This window comes from Myotis yumanensis, unplaced genomic scaffold (assembly GCF_028538775.1).
Source record: "Myotis yumanensis isolate MYYU_CA2020_CCGP unplaced genomic scaffold, mMyoYum1.0.hap1 SCAF_14, whole genome shotgun sequence".
Taxonomy (NCBI): Eukaryota; Metazoa; Chordata; class Mammalia; order Chiroptera; family Vespertilionidae; genus Myotis; species Myotis yumanensis.
The window spans coordinates 18,629,935-18,651,656 of NW_027223765.1; the positions used below are offsets into that span (position 1 = coordinate 18,629,935).

The 21,722-nt window shown below is 37.7% G+C and overlaps 1 protein-coding gene across 1 annotated transcript in view; it reads right to left on the reverse strand.

Annotated features, from left to right (window-relative positions):
* The window catches only part of UBE2E2 (ubiquitin conjugating enzyme E2 E2), a 248,633-nt gene that overhangs the window by 60,562 nt on the left and 166,349 nt on the right, over nt 1-21,722 (reverse strand). Inside the window, exon 4 of the mRNA XM_070433331.1 lies at nt 5,101-5,233. Within this exon, the coding sequence (XP_070289432.1) occupies nt 5,101-5,233 (133 nt within the window). The remainder of the gene's footprint in view (nt 1-5,100; nt 5,234-21,722) is intronic.

Sequence of the window (21,722 nt, forward strand, 5' to 3'; positions counted from 1 at the left end):
AAATATCAACTGGCAGATACTGTCTTCCATTACCAAAAAATACAGTAATAGATTTGAACATTGAGACAGCATGTCTAACTTGTGCATAGGTTGTCTGAGATACTACAAATAAATAACAAGCCATGCTTGATCCTCCTTCCTACCTACTCTTAAATCTTTATAGAATGCCCACTTATTATTATTTTTCAAATAAAATATCCAGATCCATAGGAGACAGAAAATAGGCTCCTCTGTGTATTTCTACTGTAAAAACAAAGATCTGACATGTTATCTGACATATGTCATTAAAACTCTGAGATATGAAACATTAGACATGATGTCACAATATTTTCAGTCAAATAAAAGAATACAGGAATAAAACATATTTCATGATTTTGCTTCTAAATTTTTCAAGTACACTTGTTAATTGTATTTGATGTGGGACGTCAAAAAAACCTTGCATATTATTCACAAAAGGAGAAATAATTGGACAAAAGAAAATAATTCCACATTTCACTGGTAGTCAAAAAAATGAAAATTAAAGTAACCATGAGATACCAGTTTTCATCCACTGGGATGGCAGAGATTAAAAAAGACAAGGGATTCTCAGAGCTGATGAGAGTGTAAGGAATTCTATACTATCATGTGTGGATGACCATGAAGTAAATGAATACAATGCTTTTCTGGAGGGCAATTTGCCAACCTTTATCAAAATTCTAAAAATGTGTATAATCCCATTTTCCCAGAAGTTCCATGTCAACAAATATGCCTTAGGAAATAATAATAGAATTATATAAAATATGTAAGTATAAAGATGTTCATCACATAATCACATCACTGATTATAAGAGAAATTTTGAGAAGAACTTAAATGTCCAATCACAGGAAATTAGTTAAATTTGATATATTTATATAATTGACTATTTCATAGCCTCTATAATTGTAATGTAGTTATATGCTTATTGGAACTATATATAGTAGTGGGTGAATATATAATGTTAGGTAAAAAATTAATTCTGAAATCATAGGAAGGAATATGCCCCAATTTTTATGTGTATATATATTTGTGTGTGTACATAAAAACATATTTATATATAGGGATGCAGAGAACAAAAATCTCAAAAGAAATGGTATGAGTAATTACTTTCTGGATTAGGATTATAGGTAATTTAATTTTTTCCTTTTGTTTATCTGTAATTACTTTTTATTCCATTACAAGTATGTAGACTTTGCAAAGTTAAAATATTATAATATGCATTAGACTTTTAAAATAAAAAAGTGCAGATTTTGAGCACAGGAGTAATTATCTATAAAATGTAATCCCCAATAAGATATAAAGCAACGTCTACTTTAAAAATAGATATCTGAATTATAACATTAAAATGTATGCCTACACTGAAAAAAAAATACAGTATTAAAAACTTTGGGACTTACCAGCATAATAATATGCTTTTATTTTCGGCCACATGTCATTTCTAAATTTTCATTAAACAAATATTTTCCCAAAGAAATAATATTACTAGTGGTTAACAATTCAACTAAAGACTTGGCATCAGATATTTTAGATACAACTAACAATGTTAAACAAAACAAAATTGCTATAGATTTAGTAAAAAAAATGCATAAACATACTGATTCCATGCATAAGAAAAGCAATGTACTAAAAACTGTACTGAGATACAGCATTTGAAACTAGTATAATAAGTATAATGAGCAGTATTTACTTATAAAAATTGTTTTTCTTGCCTTATTAGGATTTAGGTGCTGAAGTGTAGGGCTGTCCGAATTGATGAAGCCCTACTCCCACAAAGTTCCTGTGGCAAGACAAATCATCCAAATTGCTCTACTGACCATTAAGCGATATATTTGAGCACTATAGTACGTAAAAATTCCAAGTGTGAGAGTTTAGGAAAAGTTCATTTCATGAATCCAATCATGCCACAGACTAATTTTATGTATGGATATTTGATAACCATTAGACAGCCAATCAGATTTATTTCTGAGCCTCTGCTCTCACCAACAATTCTACCTGACACCTACCCTACTCTGGGTTCATTCTTCAGAGTACTGGGAAATGTTGAAGGAACCCAAGTGTGTGGTAAGGTTGTTGGAAAAGAGCACAGGATGAGGGCAACAGAGAAAACAACAAAGCTTAAGCCCAAATATGGATTACTTAGAGTAACAGCGGACTAGGAAAGCATGAACAATGGTACTTCAAAACTATTAATAAGTCTTTGTTTTAGTTAACAGTTTTCAAGACACCTACAAACTTTTCCCCTTTAGTAGAGTAACATTATCTGTCTATAAAATTTGATTTCTAATAATTAGGTGGTAATAATATGCTTTGAAAAACTTCCTACCAGTTTCTAATAAATGAGCATTTAAATTGTGATTAGCATTACCAAAGTTTGATTTGTCTTAGTCCTAAGAAATTGTCAAATCAAATTCATTCAGTAGAGGGATTTAATCTTTTCTGTTTAATATTCTTTTTGTAACAAACACTCCCAGTAAAAGGAAGCCTAGTAGTAGACAATTAACAACAAAAAAAAGGGAAGCCTAGTATTTCAGAAGCATAGCTATTCAAAACCAGACTGTCCAACTATGGGTCAGATTTTTCACATATAGAAAATTGAAATCTACTTTCCTGTAACTGACACCCTCCTGCTTCTATTTTTGTCCTATGCAGCCATCCAGGATAAAGTCTAACCCCAACTCACACCGCAGAGTTCCTGAAACATCCGAGGCCAGATATCACATTCCTTCTATGTCCTATTTTTACTAGTAAACATCTTCAGGCTAACTGTGTATAATTCAGTGCAAAGTGCACGGTCCCTGGAGTCAGAGGTTCAAGTAGATTTGTGGTTGTACATTACTGAAAAACCTCTCTAAGCTTCATCATCTGTGAAAGGAAACATCCTAGCCTTCCTTGGGTATACTGGAGGAGAAATAAGTAGGTACAGCTTATGCTCAGTACAGTGAAGATCAAGTGAAGAAACTCAAGACTGCCAATAACTCTCTTTTTCCCAAGCTTATTCATTTGTCCTTAAAATGAGGAGCTTAAAAGTGAATGAGTCACTTGAGATACAGTGCAACCAGTTCAAAGTCCTGAAAATTATATTCCTAAGAATGTCTCCTTAAGCTTTCAAGAACCCCAAGTACCCATAGAATTTTAGGCAGCCAAAAGCCCACAAATTTTCTTTATAGGAAAATAAAGCAGGCATCTCTTTTCTATCTGTATCATGATTTCGTTCTGATTCTCAATGAAATACTACATATGTAGCCAGGTTAAATTCCATCTTGTTAGTTTTGGCCTATCCTTCCAGTTCATCGAGGTCTTTCGGAAATGGAACTAGTTTATCTATCTTATTAGCTTTCCCTTCTAGATTTGTTTAATCTACACATTTCTGTCATGCAGAACTTGGATAAGTCCATACATTTTCTGAGATGTATACAGACTACACCAGACATACAAGTAGCACAACTGCCCAATTTGAGCTTTCCCTTCTCTCCCCTGCTCTGAACTTCCTTTACTGAGGAGGCTGTCAGAGAAAGGTCCTCCATCACTGGTAGAGTAACAGGTATTCCAGGTGATTTATGGGCTGGTCCAAGGTAGATGGAAAGACATAAGGTTCCAATTCAGTAAAAGGATAAAATAATTAGATATATTATGGCTTTGTCACTGAAAACCTACCAAATGCAGCTCTGGGTGATCACTAGTGCTACCAAGTCTCTCAGCTTGGATACAATGTATTGTGTAATATAGTAAGAAACATGAGTTTAAGCCAATGGTTCTCAACCTGTGGGTCGCGACCCCTTTGGGGGTCGAACGATCCTTTCACAGGGGTCGCCTAAGACCATCGGAAAACACATATATAATTACATATTGTTTTTGTGATTAATCACTATGCTTTAATTATGTTCAATTTGTAACAATGAAATTGGGGGTCACCACAACATGAGGAACTGTATTAAAGGGTCACAGCATTAGGAAGGTTGAGAACCACTGGTTTAAGCCCTGACACCATTATTTGCTTGCTGAATAATGCTGAGCAAGTTATTTAGTTTCTCTATGCCTTGGTTTCTTCTTTGGAAAAATTAATAGTTATTACTTTTTGCTTTGAAATAAAAACAACATGCAATCATCAATGGAATGGAAGGAAGAAAGGAAGAGAGAGAAAGAAAGAGAAGAAAGGTAGGAAAAAGGGAGGGGAATTATAGAAAGTCATGGTGAAGGTATAGACTTATTCTTGCTTTTAAAAATTTACTCCAACCTACAACTGAAATAAGTTTTATTTCCCTCGGCATTGAGAGGTAAGTCTTATCAAATGAGAATTCTTTCATGATGGTCAATATACACAGTGTTTGCAGGGTCTTTTCCTTTCCACAGCAGAGAACAAATTTAAACTTGTCAAATGACTGGCTTATATGCAGTAGAAAGGAACATGAAGAGTTCTTAAAGTACATAATCTTGATTTAGATAAGTGAAAATTTTACCACGTTCTCATGACACTGTACTCCTGCACTTGCTCTAGTCATTTATATATGAGTTTCATTAATTATTCATTTGTACTAATATGAAAACACTTCTTTACTAAATTTCTTGGCGTGATTTTTAAGCCTTGTGGGTCACACTTTCCATTCTAGTGCATGTGTACACTTCACGTGAGCAGCTGAACCATGAAGGCTCCGGAACTCAGAGTGCCATAGCTGGTGCCATAAGCCCTGCCTTGGTGGGGCTCCCTCCACTTCCAGTCTGGCTTCCAGTGTGGGTGTGGCTCTGGCTCCAGCTTCAGGCTCAAGGGCTGGTACGAGCCCAATTTTACTCCCCTATTTTCAGCCATAACATGCTTTCTAATGTTATATTTAAACATATACCACAAAAAAAGGAAACACTGAGAAAGGATGGCAAAAAACAATGTAATATGAAATACAGGGCTGAAGTGGAGGAATAACCTATACTTTTGTACATTCTGTTTCCTTTTACATACAATCAGCCCTTGGACATTGTCTATGCTAACAGGATAGATGTGCATTCTTAGATATGTATATTTAAGAATATGTATATGTGTACACAGTGATATCAATATGTATCACTAAAGATGAATCAATACATCATACTGACCTTAGGGGGTTTAAACGGATAGTCTGGTGAAAAGGTAATGTCAAGAAAGAACACCCCTCCTTCATAGACAGATCCTGGGGGTCCCAATATCGTTGACCGCCATTCATAAATGTTGTCTCCTTTGGGTCCAGCACTGAAATAAGACATACAAATGAAATGTGCTTAGAGATTATATAAACGCTTGGAATTTAAAATATCTATTTATGGTAACAATAAATTGAGCATTTTCATAAAAACACAACGAAGTTAATAGGTTCATTTTATATGATGATTCATTTGTCAATATCATCAGTATTCTATATATGAAGTATATTGGTATCCTATATTATACAGAGCTAATATGCTAATTAGACCAGACGGCAGAATGACCTTCCAGAACGACCACTGGGTGGGGGGCAGGTCGCAAGTCGGCTGGGGCTGCCACCCTTTGCAGGGCTATCAGTGGGGAGGGGGGTTGGGGGGCTCCGCAATCGATCACCCTGCAGAGGGTGGCGGCAGTTGGGGCTGTGAGGGCCGAGCCCCTTGCATGAATTTCGTGCATCGGGCCTCTAGTTACTTAATAAAACAGAACAAAGAAGATTCTCTTTTGTCATTCACAGCCCTAAATCTATGGAAAAAAAGATTCAAGGACCAAAGACACAGGTGGGAACACAAACAATTAATAAAGCATGTAATTATTTATGAGGTCCTGAAAAGGATAATATGGTCATAGGGCCAAAGAGATGAAATTTCAAAGCTAAAAGGGCAGCTAGAGAGAGAAAAAAAAACAAAAAAAAGGCTACTATCATTTGTTAACAACTTAGAAAACAAATGATGCTCTTGGAGATCAGTAAATGTTCATCATCCATAAAACTTAGCTCAAGTATCATATCTCATCTGATTCTTCATTTCTCTCTCTGCACCCAAAGACTCTCTATCCATATCCATCCATCCCCACACATCACCACTAGTGTGGTCTATAGAAGGTAAGATGTATCATTTCATTTTATAACTGTGTTTTGTAACTTTACTTTTTCTGTTCCTCATTAAAATAGTTGTTCCTTGAGAAATAGATTTTGCCTTGTCCTCAGTGCCTAGTAAGTAAATGTCGGTTGGATGATGATGGACTAACAGCAAAGCAAGTGAAGCCACATGGCTGCAAGCAATAAATATATGTCCCTGGGTCTCAGAGAAACTCACTGAGGGAGATAAGGCCCACATGAGTCAACTGAACTGTATTAATTTTCTCAGGTGAACTGAAGGGCAAAAATAACTTAGCTTTCCAGTGTTCTTTTTGCCATATCAAGCCAATACCAACATCTAACAGCCAGAAATTATCCTCACATCCTGTAGTAAAGTGGGCAACCCTGTTAAGGTATCTGGGAAAGATTTTATTGTCAACAGAGATTTAGCTTCTATTTTGAAATTAGTTTATATCCACAAAAATTGTATTGTTGAGCAATATATCAAAAAAGCATGCATCTTAACCAAGTCCGAATTATTTTGGGAATGCAAGGCTAGTTTAATAACAGAAAATTATTAATGTAATTTATCTTATTAACAGATTAAGTAGAAAAAAACCTCATAATTTCAACAGATGCAGAAAAAGTACCCAACAGGCTTTAATAACAGCCCTTCATGATAAAAACTCATAGCAAAATTGGAATAGAAAGAAACTTCTTTAACCTAAACCGATAAAGGGCATCTATAAAAACCTTACAGCAACTAATATATTCGATGGTAAAATATTAAAAGCACACCTTTTAAAATTGAGGAACAAGACAAGGATGTCCACTACATCCAATTCGAATCATTACTGTATTAGAGATCATACTCATCAAGGCAAGGGAAAAAAGTATATGGATTGAGGTGGAAAAAATAAAACTTAACACTTGCAGTATTTATGAACACAGAAAAAACTCCCCAATTCTCTAGATAATTTATCAAACTTAATAAAAGAATATAGCAAAATAGCTAAATATAAGATCAATATGCAAAAATCAACTGCCTTTTAATACTCCAACAAAATTAGAAAATGTATTTAAAATATCTTTTATGGTAGTATTAAAAATATAAGGAACCTAGAAATAATTTTCATAAAAATATAAGATTATTATGAAGAAAATTATAATACTGAAATACATTCAAGAGAATTAAATACAGAGAGCTACAAACTTTATAGGTAGGGAGACCCCAATATATTATAAATATCAATTTCCTCCAAATTGACCCAATACAATTCTAATAAAAAAGTCCAACAATTTAAAAACAAAATTAAACTTGACAAGCTGATCCTAAAACCTATTTGGAAGCTCAAAAAAAAAGCTCCTCAAACTTGTCCATGCACACATGGAAATCGGATACGTGTCAGAACTAATGGAGCTAGGAAAACAGTTTTGTTTTATTTTGAAAACAGAGAAATTGGTTTTCTACCTCAAAAAATATACAAACTTCAGTTGCAGACAGATTAAGTACTTAAACGCAAAAGTCAAAAGTTTTAGAGTTTGACTAAAGAGACTAATGAGACGAGCCCACACACTGAGACAAGAGATTTGGATTATATAAAATTGACCAAATTCTAGTGTTCAGAAAATATAAAATCTTATGAATCAATAAGACTAATAATCCATTAGTAAAGATATAAATAGGCATTTTCAAAATGAAGAAATATGAATGACTACTCCTATATAATAAAAATGTAATATGCTAAGTGTCCGCTCAACCAGTCGCTATGACATGCACTGACCACCAAGGGGGGCAGATGCTCTTACTGGTAGGTTAGCTTGCTGCTAGAGTCCGGCTGATCAGGACTAGGCGAGAGGACTGGACATGCCCTGGAGCCCTCCCACGGTCCCTCCCCGCCTCCCCGGCCGGCCAGCCAACCTCCATCTGCTCCGATCAGGACTGGGCAAGACGCCTCGATTGCCAGCAGGGCCGAGGGACTCCACCCATGCATGCATTCGTGTACCAGGCCTCTAGTACTCATTTAAAAATGCTCAATCTCATTAAAATCAGAAAAATGAAACAAAAATACAATTTGATATTATTTTAAACACATATAGGCAAAAATTAATGCCTGACAAAACCAACTGTTGATGAGGATGTTGAAAAACAAGAACTACTATACACTGCTGATGAGTGTGTTCAATCACTTTGGATAAAAATGTGGACCTACCTACTTAAGTTGAATATACAGGGTGTCCCAAAAAATGTACATACTTTTTTTCTGATAGCTCCATTGATGTTTCTTTCTTTTGATATTTAACCCATTAGAATTAATAATTATTCAAAGTAAGTATACATTTTGGGGGACAGCCTGGATATACTCATATGTTACAACATAGTAATTGCATTCCTAAGTACATAGCCCAGAGAAATTTTTATATATGTGTACCAGAAGACATGTACAAGAATATTCATGGCAATGCTATTTGTAAATATAAACACTGGGAACAACACAAATGTCCTTTGATAGAAAAATGTTTAAATTCACCGAAAGGAATACTACACAAGCAGTGACAATACATAAACTAAATGGATGAATCTTAAAAATATATTGAATAAAAAATCACATCTAAAAGGAATAATGATACTATTTCTATAAATTTTAAAAACAAGCAAACAAGAAAATATACTGTTGAAGGACACATACATATATATTAATGCAAGAAAATAAATGAGCACCAAGTTCAAAAGAGTAGTTTCCTGGGTGGAATCAGAAGGTGGAGGAATAGTACACAGGAGCTTCAGCGGTTCTAGTAATATTCTACTTCTCAGTATAACTGGTAAATTCAGTAGTTATGTTTTATAACTAGGTTTCATAACTTACACATTAGAAACGTTCTTATATATGTATCAAAGTTTCATACTGGGAAAAAGTATGCCAAAAAAAATCTACCAAAATACTGTGTGAGAACAGCAGCTAAGCTGCAGCATATTTATACAGTGTGATCCTATTGTTTAAACTAGATACATAAAACAATTCTTTTATATTGTATAGAGATAGATATCTATGCCAAATCTTTTAAGAAATGAACTGGAAAGGTAAGTCCATGATAGTGGCTGTGCAAGGAACAGGAGAGAGTGTAGTGGTGTAATAGAAGAAATAGACCTGGAGATATGGAATGAAAGAGAGTTCAATTTTATCTCTCGTGTTTGATTTCTCTTATTTAAAAAAGATGAAAAAAAAATCACAGCCAAATTTGTCGCAGAGTGTTGAAATATGTTGAGAAGCAGTGGTGCAATGGACCAAAATACAGCATTCTCAACCCATCTTCCCCTTTACCTACCTCTTCTGAAGCTGACAATGAGGTATAGACATAATATATTCAGATCAGATGACAATTAAGCTTTGGCAACCATGGCACCCTGTTGCCAGACAAGCTCACTCACTCAGATGAATAATACACATGGTTACACTCTGAGCTATAATTAGACCCAACATGAATACGTAAGTTTATCAGAAGGAAGAGCTTAAAAGTAGAGTAAATTATAGGTTTATACATACATTACTCCAAGGTAGATGAAGAAAGTTAGTTGAAGAGTATACACATGACAGTACACAGCTATGAAATAATGTGCAAAGATACATTTCCCCAAAACAAAGATATAATTTATATTAGTTAGTTATATAATTTAGGCTAAATAAGGAGTCACCAAATAGTGCCACCAAGGAAGAGACTCAGAAGAAGGCTGGAGATACCTCACAAAAAGTGAGTAGTGTTTGTAGATAACTTACATTCAATTTTTGCCTAATCTAAGTTTTATTTGGCTCTCAGAACTCCAAATTTTATTGGCTCTTTGAAGTCAGTCAGCTGTCTATGCAGTTAACAGTGGGTTAAATAACACAATCAATATTATTACTCTAAGTTGGTTTATGTGGCCAAAATATATCTCTTTAAGAAAATACTTCCTGGCCTCCTCTATCATCTTAGAAATGGCATATCCACACCACTTGGAATCCCAAAGCTTATTGCAGTGCTTCTTGAACTAATCTCCCTTCGTCTTAGTTCACTCATTTGTAAAATGGGGCAATTATGGGAGCAACTGTAAAGTTTTAGTAGAACTGTACTCACGGAGCTTGAATAATGGGTTCTATAAGGGCCCAATTAGTAAGCCTCCAAATGTTCACTGCTTTTGTGTTTGTTGTCATGCCTTGTGGATAATATATAAGTTCACCAACACATTCAAAAGGTTAATTACCTGGTGATTTTCTAAGAAGGGTTTCAAGATCCTAGGGCTTGAAAAAAGCTACCGAGACTGTATATAAATCATCATCATCTTCACTATCTCCATCACCATCATAACCCTAAAAGCTAATGTTATTTAGATCCAGCAGAACTTTGGAACCTATCAGAATTCATGCTCCTCCTAAGAAGTCCAATTTTTCAGACTACAATGTTTATTTAATATCAAGATTTTTCAGGTATGAGGTTACTTAGCAATGTTTTACCATTTACAGTATTCTTAATAATTGATACTCTTATTTTTTCAGATTTTATTTTTTAAAGAAGAAAAATAAACACAACAGTTAAATTTCAAAATAAAATGCAATTAGATGAATTTGTTAAAATGCAAATATCAGTTAGCAAATTACAAATTGTTTAAATGCCCAAAGTTGGTGCTTGGAGAAATTCTGTTAGAGAATCAACTTTATAAATTGTGTCTAGCTTTCCATGCTGCCGCCTACAGTGGATGAGCCTTATGCATAACATATTTATAAATTTATAATAAAACTAGAGGCCCGGTGCACGAAATTCATGCACAGGTAGGGTCCCTAGGCCTGGCCAGGGATCAAGGCCAATCTGTGGGGCAACCGGCAGGGCAATCGGGGCCCCTGCTCACACCTGCTTGGCCTGGCGCCACCCCTTCACCTGCTCCACCATCCTGCCGTGGTCCCACTCTTGTCGGGGCCCATTGGGGCCGGCAGCACCTCCACTGCCGCCTGCTACCAGCGCCGCATCACCAGCACCCGCCATGTTTCGCGCTGCCCCCCTGGTGGTCAGCGCACGTCTAACTCCCAGCTGGTCAAACTCCTGCCCATGGGGACAATTTGCATATTCGCCTTTTATTATATAGGATTGCTGAAAAGGACTAAGCTCTTACTGTCTTTACTTAAGATTACTTAAAATGCTTTAAATATATCTGAATATCTTAACTGTGCTGTGTCTGCTGCTTTTTCATTTAACACTGTCTGAGACAGGTAAAGGGGAGGATGCAGGGGCAGTGTTGGGGTCTTGGCTTCACAGGACAAGGAATTTGCCTTTGTAGAGCATCTCCAATGTGCCAACACTAACCTGAAACCAACAGGGACAGGATGGGTTGGAGGAGACTTCTGGGGATTTCTTAGGAGCTCTAGTAATAATTCCTGCTTATGTGTCAGACTTCATGTAGCAGAATTCATCACTTCCAGTGGGAAGGCACTTTGTTCCCACAAATGATATGCTGCACCTTTGTCCAAAGTCCCTCTGGAAGTAAACAGCTGCAGGAATCCTGAGCTTCTGGATTACAACACAATGATGTATGTGTTTCTCTAGTGTCGGACTGGAAGGAAAGGGTAGTTCACATCCCTTAAAAGAAAATATGCAGGCAAGGTCCAGATCAGTTACAGATAAGGACAGTAGGAAAGGCAGTTAAAGAGGGGAAATGCCACAAAACTGAATGAAATGAGAAAAAAAACATGTGGGGGTGGGGAGATTCAAGGTGAAAAACGTCTTCAGTGTTCTCAACAGCACGAGCTAACCCTCTTTGTTGCTAAATCCAACTGTGCTTTTTGCCTTCCTTTTACTACCATTCTCTGTAGCTCCCATCCCTATCCTTGAAAAAACTCTCTTCCCCAGGTGTCTCTTCAAGAGTCTTCCTCTAATTGGGCTACTACTCCAATTCTTTTGTCCTCATCAATGACTAACTCCTAGGGGTTCTATCCTTAGACACCTTTTCTCCTCACCTTCATTCTAGGTATCTAACAATCCACTTTCTATAATCAATGTACCAACACCAGTGGAATGAATCTCTAACCTGGTTAGAAACTGGAGAGTCACCTTTGACTATGCTTCCCCCTTCTCTTCTCTAAATCCCCCAAAGCCTGTAGAATCTTACTCCATAATATCTCTGTAATGTGTCTACTGGAGGCATCAGCTCTCACTTAGATGATGGTACCAGTATCCTCTGTGGTGTCCCTACCTCCAATCTTTCTTTCCTCCAATCCATCCACCAAACTGTAGACAGTCCAGTTCTGAAGTATCTGGTCCTTATTCTTGAAGTATTCCAAGAAAAATAATTATTTTATACTTTTTGTCAATGAGTGCTTAATAAATGGGAGGACCTATATTCTCAATCCCTCTTTCTAGATTTGAGATGTGAAGATAAAAAAAATGATTTCAGTTGACTATAGTTATCTTTTACCAAATCTTAAAATCAGTATCTTTTGTTAACAGTGTTAATAACATAGGAGAGAGAGAGAGAGAGAGAGAGAAGATGAAAAGAAAATTTTAAACAAAACATAATTACTGCTAAATAATCTCGGTCCTTCCTCTTTCCCAGGGAAGGTAGTAGCTAGCAAGATAGTATGCTTAGTGATTAAACTAGCCTTCTATAAGTTATTGAGGACAGAAGACTCTTAGTAAAAGTTCATGACACCTTAGACTTCCTTGTTTCTTTCTATATTTTGTGTAAGGATGTCTCTGTGTATTTAATTTTCCCAACATGTGATATATTGCATTGAGCACGTAACTTTACAACAAAATTTTAAGAGATACAACTGTTCTAAACAGTGAGCAAGGAGAAGTAGAGAAACTGGGAAGCAAAAAGGAGGACTGCATGGGAAAATGATATTCTTCCTATTCCTTCTAACCCACATTTTTATAAGACACATTCACTTGTTAGCACAAAGATAAGTCAAGGATTCAAAAAGAAACCAATATTTTTATATATGTGGATTGTTGGAAGTAAGGTTACAATTATGAAGACTTTGGAAATCATCTAGTTCAACTTTTTCCTAACACAGATGCAAGGTTAGAACTGGACTAGAATTCCATTGAGTTGGACAACAGGCATAAAGTCAATCAGGCCCTAGCTGGTTTGGCTCAGTGGATAGAGCATGGGCCTGTGGACTGAAGGGTCCCAGGTTCGATTCCAGTCAAGGGCACATGCCCGTGTTGCAGGCTCAAACCCCAGTAGGGGGCATGCAGGAGGCAGCCAATCAATGATTCTCTCTCATCATTGATGTTTCTAATTTCTCTCTTCCTCTCCCTTCCTCTCTGAAATCAATAAAAATATATTTAAAAAATAAAGTCAATCAGAATTACTTAAAATGCTGAATAATATAATTTTTAATCCTTTAGTTAGCTGAAGGACTCTAGAAATAAGTTAACTGATTTATTCTCAGCCTGTCCCCTCCTTTTCAACATATCCTCTCCTTGCAGGAAAAATGAGCCACTTTCACAGTATGGAGGGTGGGGTGGGAAAAATAAAGAAATAACTTGAAAAAATGAAAAAGCTCCCATTGAGACTCGCTTCTGTCCAAAGCCTTCATTTCAAAAGCGATAAAATTAAGGGTCTGTAAAGTGAAATGCTTTGCCTAAGATCACACCTACAGAAGAAAACCTAAGCCCTCTGATCCTAAGGAAAAGCCCTTACTACATCACGATTGCTGCCAATTTAGAAGACTCAACAGGAAAAACTGTGTGGTTACCATTATGATAACTGCCCTGCTTAAGATAGGAGACCAAAGACCAAGACCAAGGTGTGGATTTTCTTTTACCTTTTCATCCTGGGCATGTTTCAAGGACTAGATTCAGAGGTGGCAAACAGCCATTTTTATTTCCGCTATCAAATTCTTTTTGTTTGTTTTGTTTTTCATACTAGCAATAGTGATCTTTGACTATTCTCTCAATTTCTTTAGCAAACCTACCACTTCTTGCAACACTGCTTTTGTTGCCCACCTCCCACCCCCGCTCTTATGTGTTTTCCTCTGTTTTGGGTGAGAAATAAAACGTCTCAAGGCACACAAGGCTCCCAGAATTAGCCTCTCTCCGCTGTATTCAAAGGACAACTTGGGCATGTTGGAGCAGGTGGTGTTTCCTTATTATTTAAAAATTCCCCCACGCATGTGTTAGGTAGAGCTTTAATGTGCCTACTGATGTTATCTGCAGGTTAAACAAGCTTTTGACAAGAGTGCCAGCCACTGCTGCCCCTCCAGTTTTCAGGACGCCGAACCTTTCTCAAAACGTTTCAGTTCTCGAAAATGTTACCACTCATTGAGGACAGAATGCAGAGTGCTTTGGTAGCATTCCAATGCAGCTTTCTTTCTAACATTTATACTATTCAAAGTAAACATCCCATTTCAAAGTTAGGATGGAGCAGGTCTTAGGGGCATTTAAGTATTCTTAGACAGGAGAGTTAAGATTTATTTATTTGTATACAGAGTTAAGGCAGTTGCTTCCCAAGTAAGCTAAATACCTCAATACACTTTTCATTGGCTGAGAACACCTTTTGTTTCTTGGATAGAGATATGGTAAACAACAATTTCTTCATACAGCTGCCTAATTTATTCCAAAAAGGTCAGATGTGATACCCTACAACCTGCATGTTTTTCTCTGTATCCCTGGCTCTGCTCTCCGGCTCAAAGACCCATCATCACTGTTCTCTTCCAAGCGGCTGCCTGGAGGCCCAAGTTAGCACAGAGGAGGGAGAGGAAACAAGTCAACTGGAGGACTAATGAAGCAAACTACACACACAGATACTAAGTAAAGGTCTGTTGAAGAAGAATAATCATTAGTATGGCATAGTGGTAAAGAAAGGGCACTACAGATCCAGAGACCCAGGGTCCAAATCCTGGCTCTGCCTTTAACTGTGTGACTTAACGCAAGTTATTTAACCTCTTGCTGTCTTGGTTCCTTCATCTCTGAAAGAGTGGCTACCTCATAGAGCTATGTGGCCATTATATGAGTTAATGTATGTAAAGTGCTTAAAACAGTGCCTACTCCATTTGTTATTATCATCAGGTAAGTGAGAAGGCAGTAGGGGTGAATCAGGATCCTAAAGCTCACCTCATCCTTTAGGCCTTGTCTCAAGACAGGAAAATAGGAAGAGTTTCTCTTTAGGGCTCTAATTTCCCTTCTCTGTACCTGCTGTTTGACATCTTGCATACTACTGTCTTGTCTCTCTCTATCTCTATCTGAAACAGTATCAGGCCAAAATTACCACATGCTCTTTAATAGTAGCTTTAAAATTTGTACTCACACCTCCGCGATATACACACATCAATGAAAACAACTAAACATAGAGAGACACTCCCACACTCCCAAACCTCCACTCCCCCCCCCGCCCCCCACCCCAAGTTTAGGAGAAGAAAAGCTAAATATCAGCCTTGTAGGAGGGAAGAAAGCTGCTATGTGGCTAAAACAGACCCCGTAAATAATAACTCAGCACTAAAAGACATTGAGTGTCCGTAAGAGGTGGTGTTTAGTGGACTTAATTCAAAACTTACGTATGATTAATTACTTCAGGAGATCAGGATCTCCACAAGAGCAAAATACTGGCTATAGGTGCTGAGACTTATTTCCCCACCTTTGCCTCAGTGCCTATTATGTGTGGGCACGGTACTGTGATCTGGGCAAGACATAAAAACCACAACAGTTCTGATCCCCAAGGGGCTTCCCCTCTGGGCAGCATGAGCAAAGGCAAGATGTATATGCTCCGTGGGATTCATAGGCAAAATGCTATGAGAGCCTTGTGAAAAGAAGGACTTGATATTATACAAAGTTCATTAGTCATGGTATATACATCAATTTTCTATAGGAGCTGTTACTATCTTTCAGTCTAACGCTCTCCCAACTGAGCTATTTCGGCTTGGCCTTGTTACTACCTTTCAGATGTCAGCCACTGTCTCCTCCCTTTGTAAGCAAAACAAACAGATTTTTTCCCGAGGATCTGCTATTTAAGAATCACCAATTTGTAGTATCCCTTAATAATTCTTGTCAGTGTGGGCTATCCGTGAGGGATGTGGAGGTTTTTGTTTTTGGTGGTGCTGCAATAGTGGAAATAACCTGCAATACCCAGCCCCATCTTCCAGCGTGTGCTAATAGGCCCAGTCGTTGGCTGCCAAGCAGATTTAATTTACCCACTTCTCCGTTTGCATTAACCTTTGAATAATAAAGCACAGCTGAGGCTGCTGTGAGAAACAAACCGAGGAATGAATAATTAAAAACACCTTCTCAGCCTTGGAAAGACCAATCCCTAACCATTAGGGGAGCTTTAATTGTGACTGAACTAAGCGCTAAAAAGGCTAATTGTATTCTTTATAAACCGAAACAAATGCTAAGGACATAGTGTGACTACAATATGTGTAATATATGAAAAGCAAAGCTCTGAAAGCACCCAGTAATTAGTTCAATTAAAAAAAAGTAAGAGTAGTCTGATTCTAAAGAAAAAAATACTTCTAAAGATGGGCACTTTTATTGTCTACATACAGAAAAAACTGCTACTACTTAAAAAAGCTATTATTCGTTTGATGCAGGTGGACTGGCTGGAGTATCATTGGAAGGGATAGAAGTGATAAAGCTAAAACAAAAGGTTGAGAATAGAATATATTACAGGAAAGCCCTATCTTCTTTGACTCTATCAAGTGCCATGCCAGCGCAGCTGGGATGTTTCTCTGCTTTTGATGAATTTAATTTTCCTTTGGGAACCCAAAACCAAATGTAACTGATGTATTTGTGTGTTAAGATCACAAAATGGTCATTGATATTTTATATACTTGATAAAAGGTGGTCAGTATCTAATATCGTATTCAAATCAAAAAGTACCCTGTTTATCTGAATATTTGGAAACAATTATCTCTATTTCTAGACCTTAAACAAAGGGATGGACACCCGCCCCCCCCCCCCACCCCCGCCAAAAATCAAAGAAGACAGTTCTCCTCCCCCCCTTGCTGATTTCAAATTATTTATGGTTCATTTCCCTTAAACTAGGAAGTTTTTTATTATGCTTTATTTTGCTAAATTTAAGGCCTTTTCCTTTACTTTTGTTAAAATAAAACACATTGTCAGTGCCCTTCTAATGATAACCTTTCAGTTACTGGAAAGTCAGGGAGGTGGAAATCTTTTTTCTGTACTAAGCAATTTTACTGTTTTTTAAATGGCCGCTTACTTCCTATATTTATGTTTCTTTTGGTTCTCTGAATCTTCTCTAATTTTTTGTATATCTAACTTAAAGACGATTCTCTGCACATCATAGGTAAAAGGATGAATAAATGAGAACAGAACTGGATTTGCTATTTTAGTAAAGACCAGCTTTTAATCCAGAAGAAATCCTACTTTTTTGTTCTCACAGGTTATATTCTTAATATTTTCTTGTCTTACACCAGCACAGTCTAACTCCTCTGATTTTCAACTTAGACTCTTATTCAGATGGCAGGTGACAGATCAATGCTTTTTAACTTCTGTGACTATGATTCTTCACAAGTTCACCTTACACTTGGCTTGCCAATTTGGTGACCTTGTATGGCAATTAAGGGAAGTTAGCAGTAGAGAAAAAGATTTTATGTTTCAGTTGTTATGATATTATCACATATTAGTATATTTCTCTTAGAATAAAGAGACATAAATGTGTTCTTCCTTTTACTGGAACAGTTTCAATGGGAAGAAAAATTAAAGACTTGCTAATGTGTTCGTAAACTTGGCTCATGGATTTCAAAGAGAGGTTGCATGTTACACATAGAAATCCAGCAAAAAAAAAAAAAAAAAAAAAATTGAGACCTGTTTCCCTCTTATAGTTAACCATGCTTAAAAAATAAACTCTTGAAAAAGCTCAAACTCATATTGTTTATCGATTAGAATTTTAAGAAATGCATTTTATTGGCCCTGGCCAGGTAGCTTGATTGGTTAGAGCATTGTCCCGATACACCAAGGTTGTGGATTCAATCCCCAGTCAAGGGCACATACAAGAATCAGCCAGTGAATGCATAAATAAGTGTCTCTGTCTGTTTGTCTTCTCTCTCCTCCCCTCCCCCCCTCAAATCAATAAAAAAAAAGAAATGCATTTTTATTCAGCTTATGCTGCATATTAAAAGGCATATAAATACCAAAAGGATACATTACCGAAGAACTGAAAAGAGAATGAAATACTCTTCCTAAGAATGCTGCTAAAGGACTTCAATTACAAAAATGATTTCAGAGACATAAGCTCTGAGATAAGCTTACTTCCAGAGAGTAGGAAGTCAGTGCACCGGAAAACAACTAGTCTATTCACTTCTGAGGTCCAAGAGAGTTTATGGATCCCAAAAGACCAGTTGTGTACCAGCTTTAGTTCCACAGTAGTAAAGAGAATAAAGTGTCTTTATTAAAGCCAAAGAGAGTACCTTATTTCATCCATTAAAAGAAAATGCAGATGCTAGATTCTGGGAACATGATGGCAAAATACAGGTGGCTCCTCTCAAGGAGTTTGCCATCTACTGAGGGAAACCAGTCGAGCTAAGGGAGACCTGCAATGCATATGGTAAGTGCTACCTGTAATAGGAGTAAGTACAGAGTGCTTATGGAAGCAGAAGAAAGGCTCCTCAACCCAGTCATGAGAAATGAGACCTGAAAGATTCGGAGAAGTTATCCAAGAGGAGGGGGAAGTGGAAGGTGGGGTGGGGAGAGAAGAAGGGCAGGCAGGGGAAGAGCACAGGCAAAGCCCAGGAGGCAAGAGAAGAGGAAGTTTCTTTCAGAAAACTAAGCACTGTGTGATGCTGACAAGGAAGCGGGGCCAAGCCAAGAAAGCACCTTTTACGCAGTGCTAAGGTGGACTTATGGGGGCAATAGGACTGACAGGTTTCAGAGAGAGAAGTGAACATGAACATATTTTCATTTTAGAGAGATCACTCTGACAAGCAGTGAGGAAGGGTCTGACACTTGGGACATGAGACCAGTAATCAAGGGTTAGGAGCCTGCAGATGGCCAAGTGTAGATGCCCAGCTGGGTATGAAATTCAGGTGAAAGAGCTGTGTTGTGGAGCAGATTTGTGAGACAGTACACAGTGGGTCTCTTTAGATTCTAAAGTTTAGAGCTCCAGGAGTGGATCTGGTTTACGGAGAACCAGCAGTGCAAAAAGAGAGAAGTTAGGGGAGCGTTCTCGTGGGAAAATCACTCACTAATACTAAGAAAGTATGAGCATAAGGTGAGGAGACTGAGAAAGAGCGACCAGAGGATAGGCAATTCAGGAGGGTCTGGCCTCACAAAAGGAAAAGAAGAGCACTTCAAGAGGAAGAAAGAGGTCAACTCTGTCATATATGGCAGAGTGGTGAAGAAAAATAACATTGAGAACAGTCCATCAGTTTCAGCAAAAATCAATGTTAGTGACTGAGAAAAGCAGTTTAAGTGAAATGCTCGGCAAGGGTTGTGGGTTAAGGAATGCAAGCAAAATAAAGAGATCAAAGGAGACAATGTGCTTCTCTTTCTGGAAGTCTGGATGTGAAAGGGCAGCAAGGAAAGTGGCTGGAGGAGGAGGCAAGAGGGATGTAATACAAAGTACATGGCAGGAAGGAGGTTTAAATACAGGGAAGCATGGACACCTTTTCACTGTGAAACAAATGAAGGAGCACAGAGGAGGAAGATGGAAGACTGTGGCCCAGTTGGTGTGGTTCAGTGGTTGAGCATCAACCTATGAACCAGGAGGTCATGGGTTGATTTCTGGTCAGGGCACATACCCAGGTTTCGGGCTTAATCCATGTGGGAGGCAGCCAATCAATGATTCTCTCTCATCATTGGTGTTTCTACCTCTTTCCCTTGTCCCTTTCTCTCTGAAATCAATAATATATATGGATGACTAGAGGCCCAGTGCACAACATTCGTGCACTGGGGGAGCGGGATGGGGGTGGGGGGGGGGTGGGGGGAGGATCCCTCAGCCTGGCCTGTGCCCTTTCAAGGTCCAGGAGCCCTCAGGGGATGTCCTACTGACGGCACTCCCCCTGTGGGAGCGCTCTGACCACCAGGGGGCAACTCCTGCGTTGAGTATCTGCCCCTTGGTTGTCAGTGCACATCATAGCGACTAGTTGTTCCATCGTTCGGTCAATTTGCATATTACCCTTTTATTATATAGGATGGAAACTGTAGTTGGGATGATACAATGTTAATATCACATATCGGAAACATTACAGTTCAAACCTAAACTGCCACCCTGGTTGTGTGATCACGGGGAAATCTGACCATGTGTAAATTTAAACTTTTCTGGTCTTCAGTTTATGCTCATGAAGATGAGGACAGTGGATTAGATATCCTCTACCAGTAAAGTTCCCTTCAGCAATAAAGTCTACTATTATAATTTTGCTATAATCTCATGAGGTATTTTTGTATGAGACTGTCAAAAATGTACTAAAATGTACAGAATGTACTTATTTGTGTCTGATACAGCACAGTCCCTTTGGTAAAGAGAACTTGGAACCAAATTTGCATTTTAAAGTGAGAACTAGAATCACTGGGTGGCTCAGGCATGTAACAGAAATGTTCACTCTGGCCTACTCTGCCCAACCATAAAATCTGAAGACAGGTTGGCACTTCTCTTGACCCCTGGGAATAACACTATTCAAAATTGGTTCTGAATAATAGAAAGCTACTAAAACATTCAGAAAAAGCAATGTTCTTGCTACAATAGCATTTGAGTAAAAACCAAGTAAGAACTTTCCTCCATACTAAGTTCTTTCCCTTTCCTTTTTATAATTTTCATTTAAACACAACAAAGGTTCATTCTTGCAAGTCATTAATATTGAAATATACTTATCAAAGTATTAAAAATGTGTTACAGATGAGCTTCTTTATTGGATTAAATGAAAAATTTTAATCTAATCTGGTAGAGCCAATAATTATTGTAATTTTGAAGCAGTAGGCAGTCAAGTATTTTGCAGTATCTAGAATAACAGTAATGTGATTTCTGTTAGTGTCAAAGAATACTTTCTTGGACCCTTTGTACCCAGCTGGCCAATTAGTGAAGAGAGTATAGAGAATAGTACCAGTCAGTAACCTGTATTTCTGTCCTTTCATGTCAGGGGCCAGAACGCAGTCCCATAGACCAGTGGTCACCAACCTTTTGGACCTCACGAACCACCAGTCGTCCGCAGACCACTGGTTGGCGACCAATGCTCCAAAGGTTTCCTTAAACCAGCGGTTGCCAACCTTTTGGGCCTCACGAACACCAGTGGTCTGTGGACCACCAGTTGGCCACAGATCACTAACTGCTAGGAAAAAGGATTTTATCAGCTCTTACTCTGAGGTCTCTCCAGTTTAGGTTTTTTGGTGGGTTTTTTTTGAGGGGGGGGATAGGGGGTGAGAGGAGGGAGTGGTAGCTAAAGCTCATTCTCTAGTAGATTCCTCAGCAAGGGCACATGAGAACAATATTTCGATTCTTGGAGTGTTTATAATTATTTGTCTGTGGTAGTTATAATTGAAGGTAAATTTGACTGGATAAAAAATTGGTAGTTCACGTTTTTTTTCCTTGAGTATCTTTAACATGCTACTCCCAAATTTTTTCCCTAATCACCTAATTTTTGCGTCTTTTCTAATTGTGCTTTATGTTTTCTTTCCTATCCTGTCATTTAAGAAGAATTTTTGTGCCTTGAAGTAATAGTTTATAGTTTTCATCTATTTTGTAGATTTTTGGGGGGTATG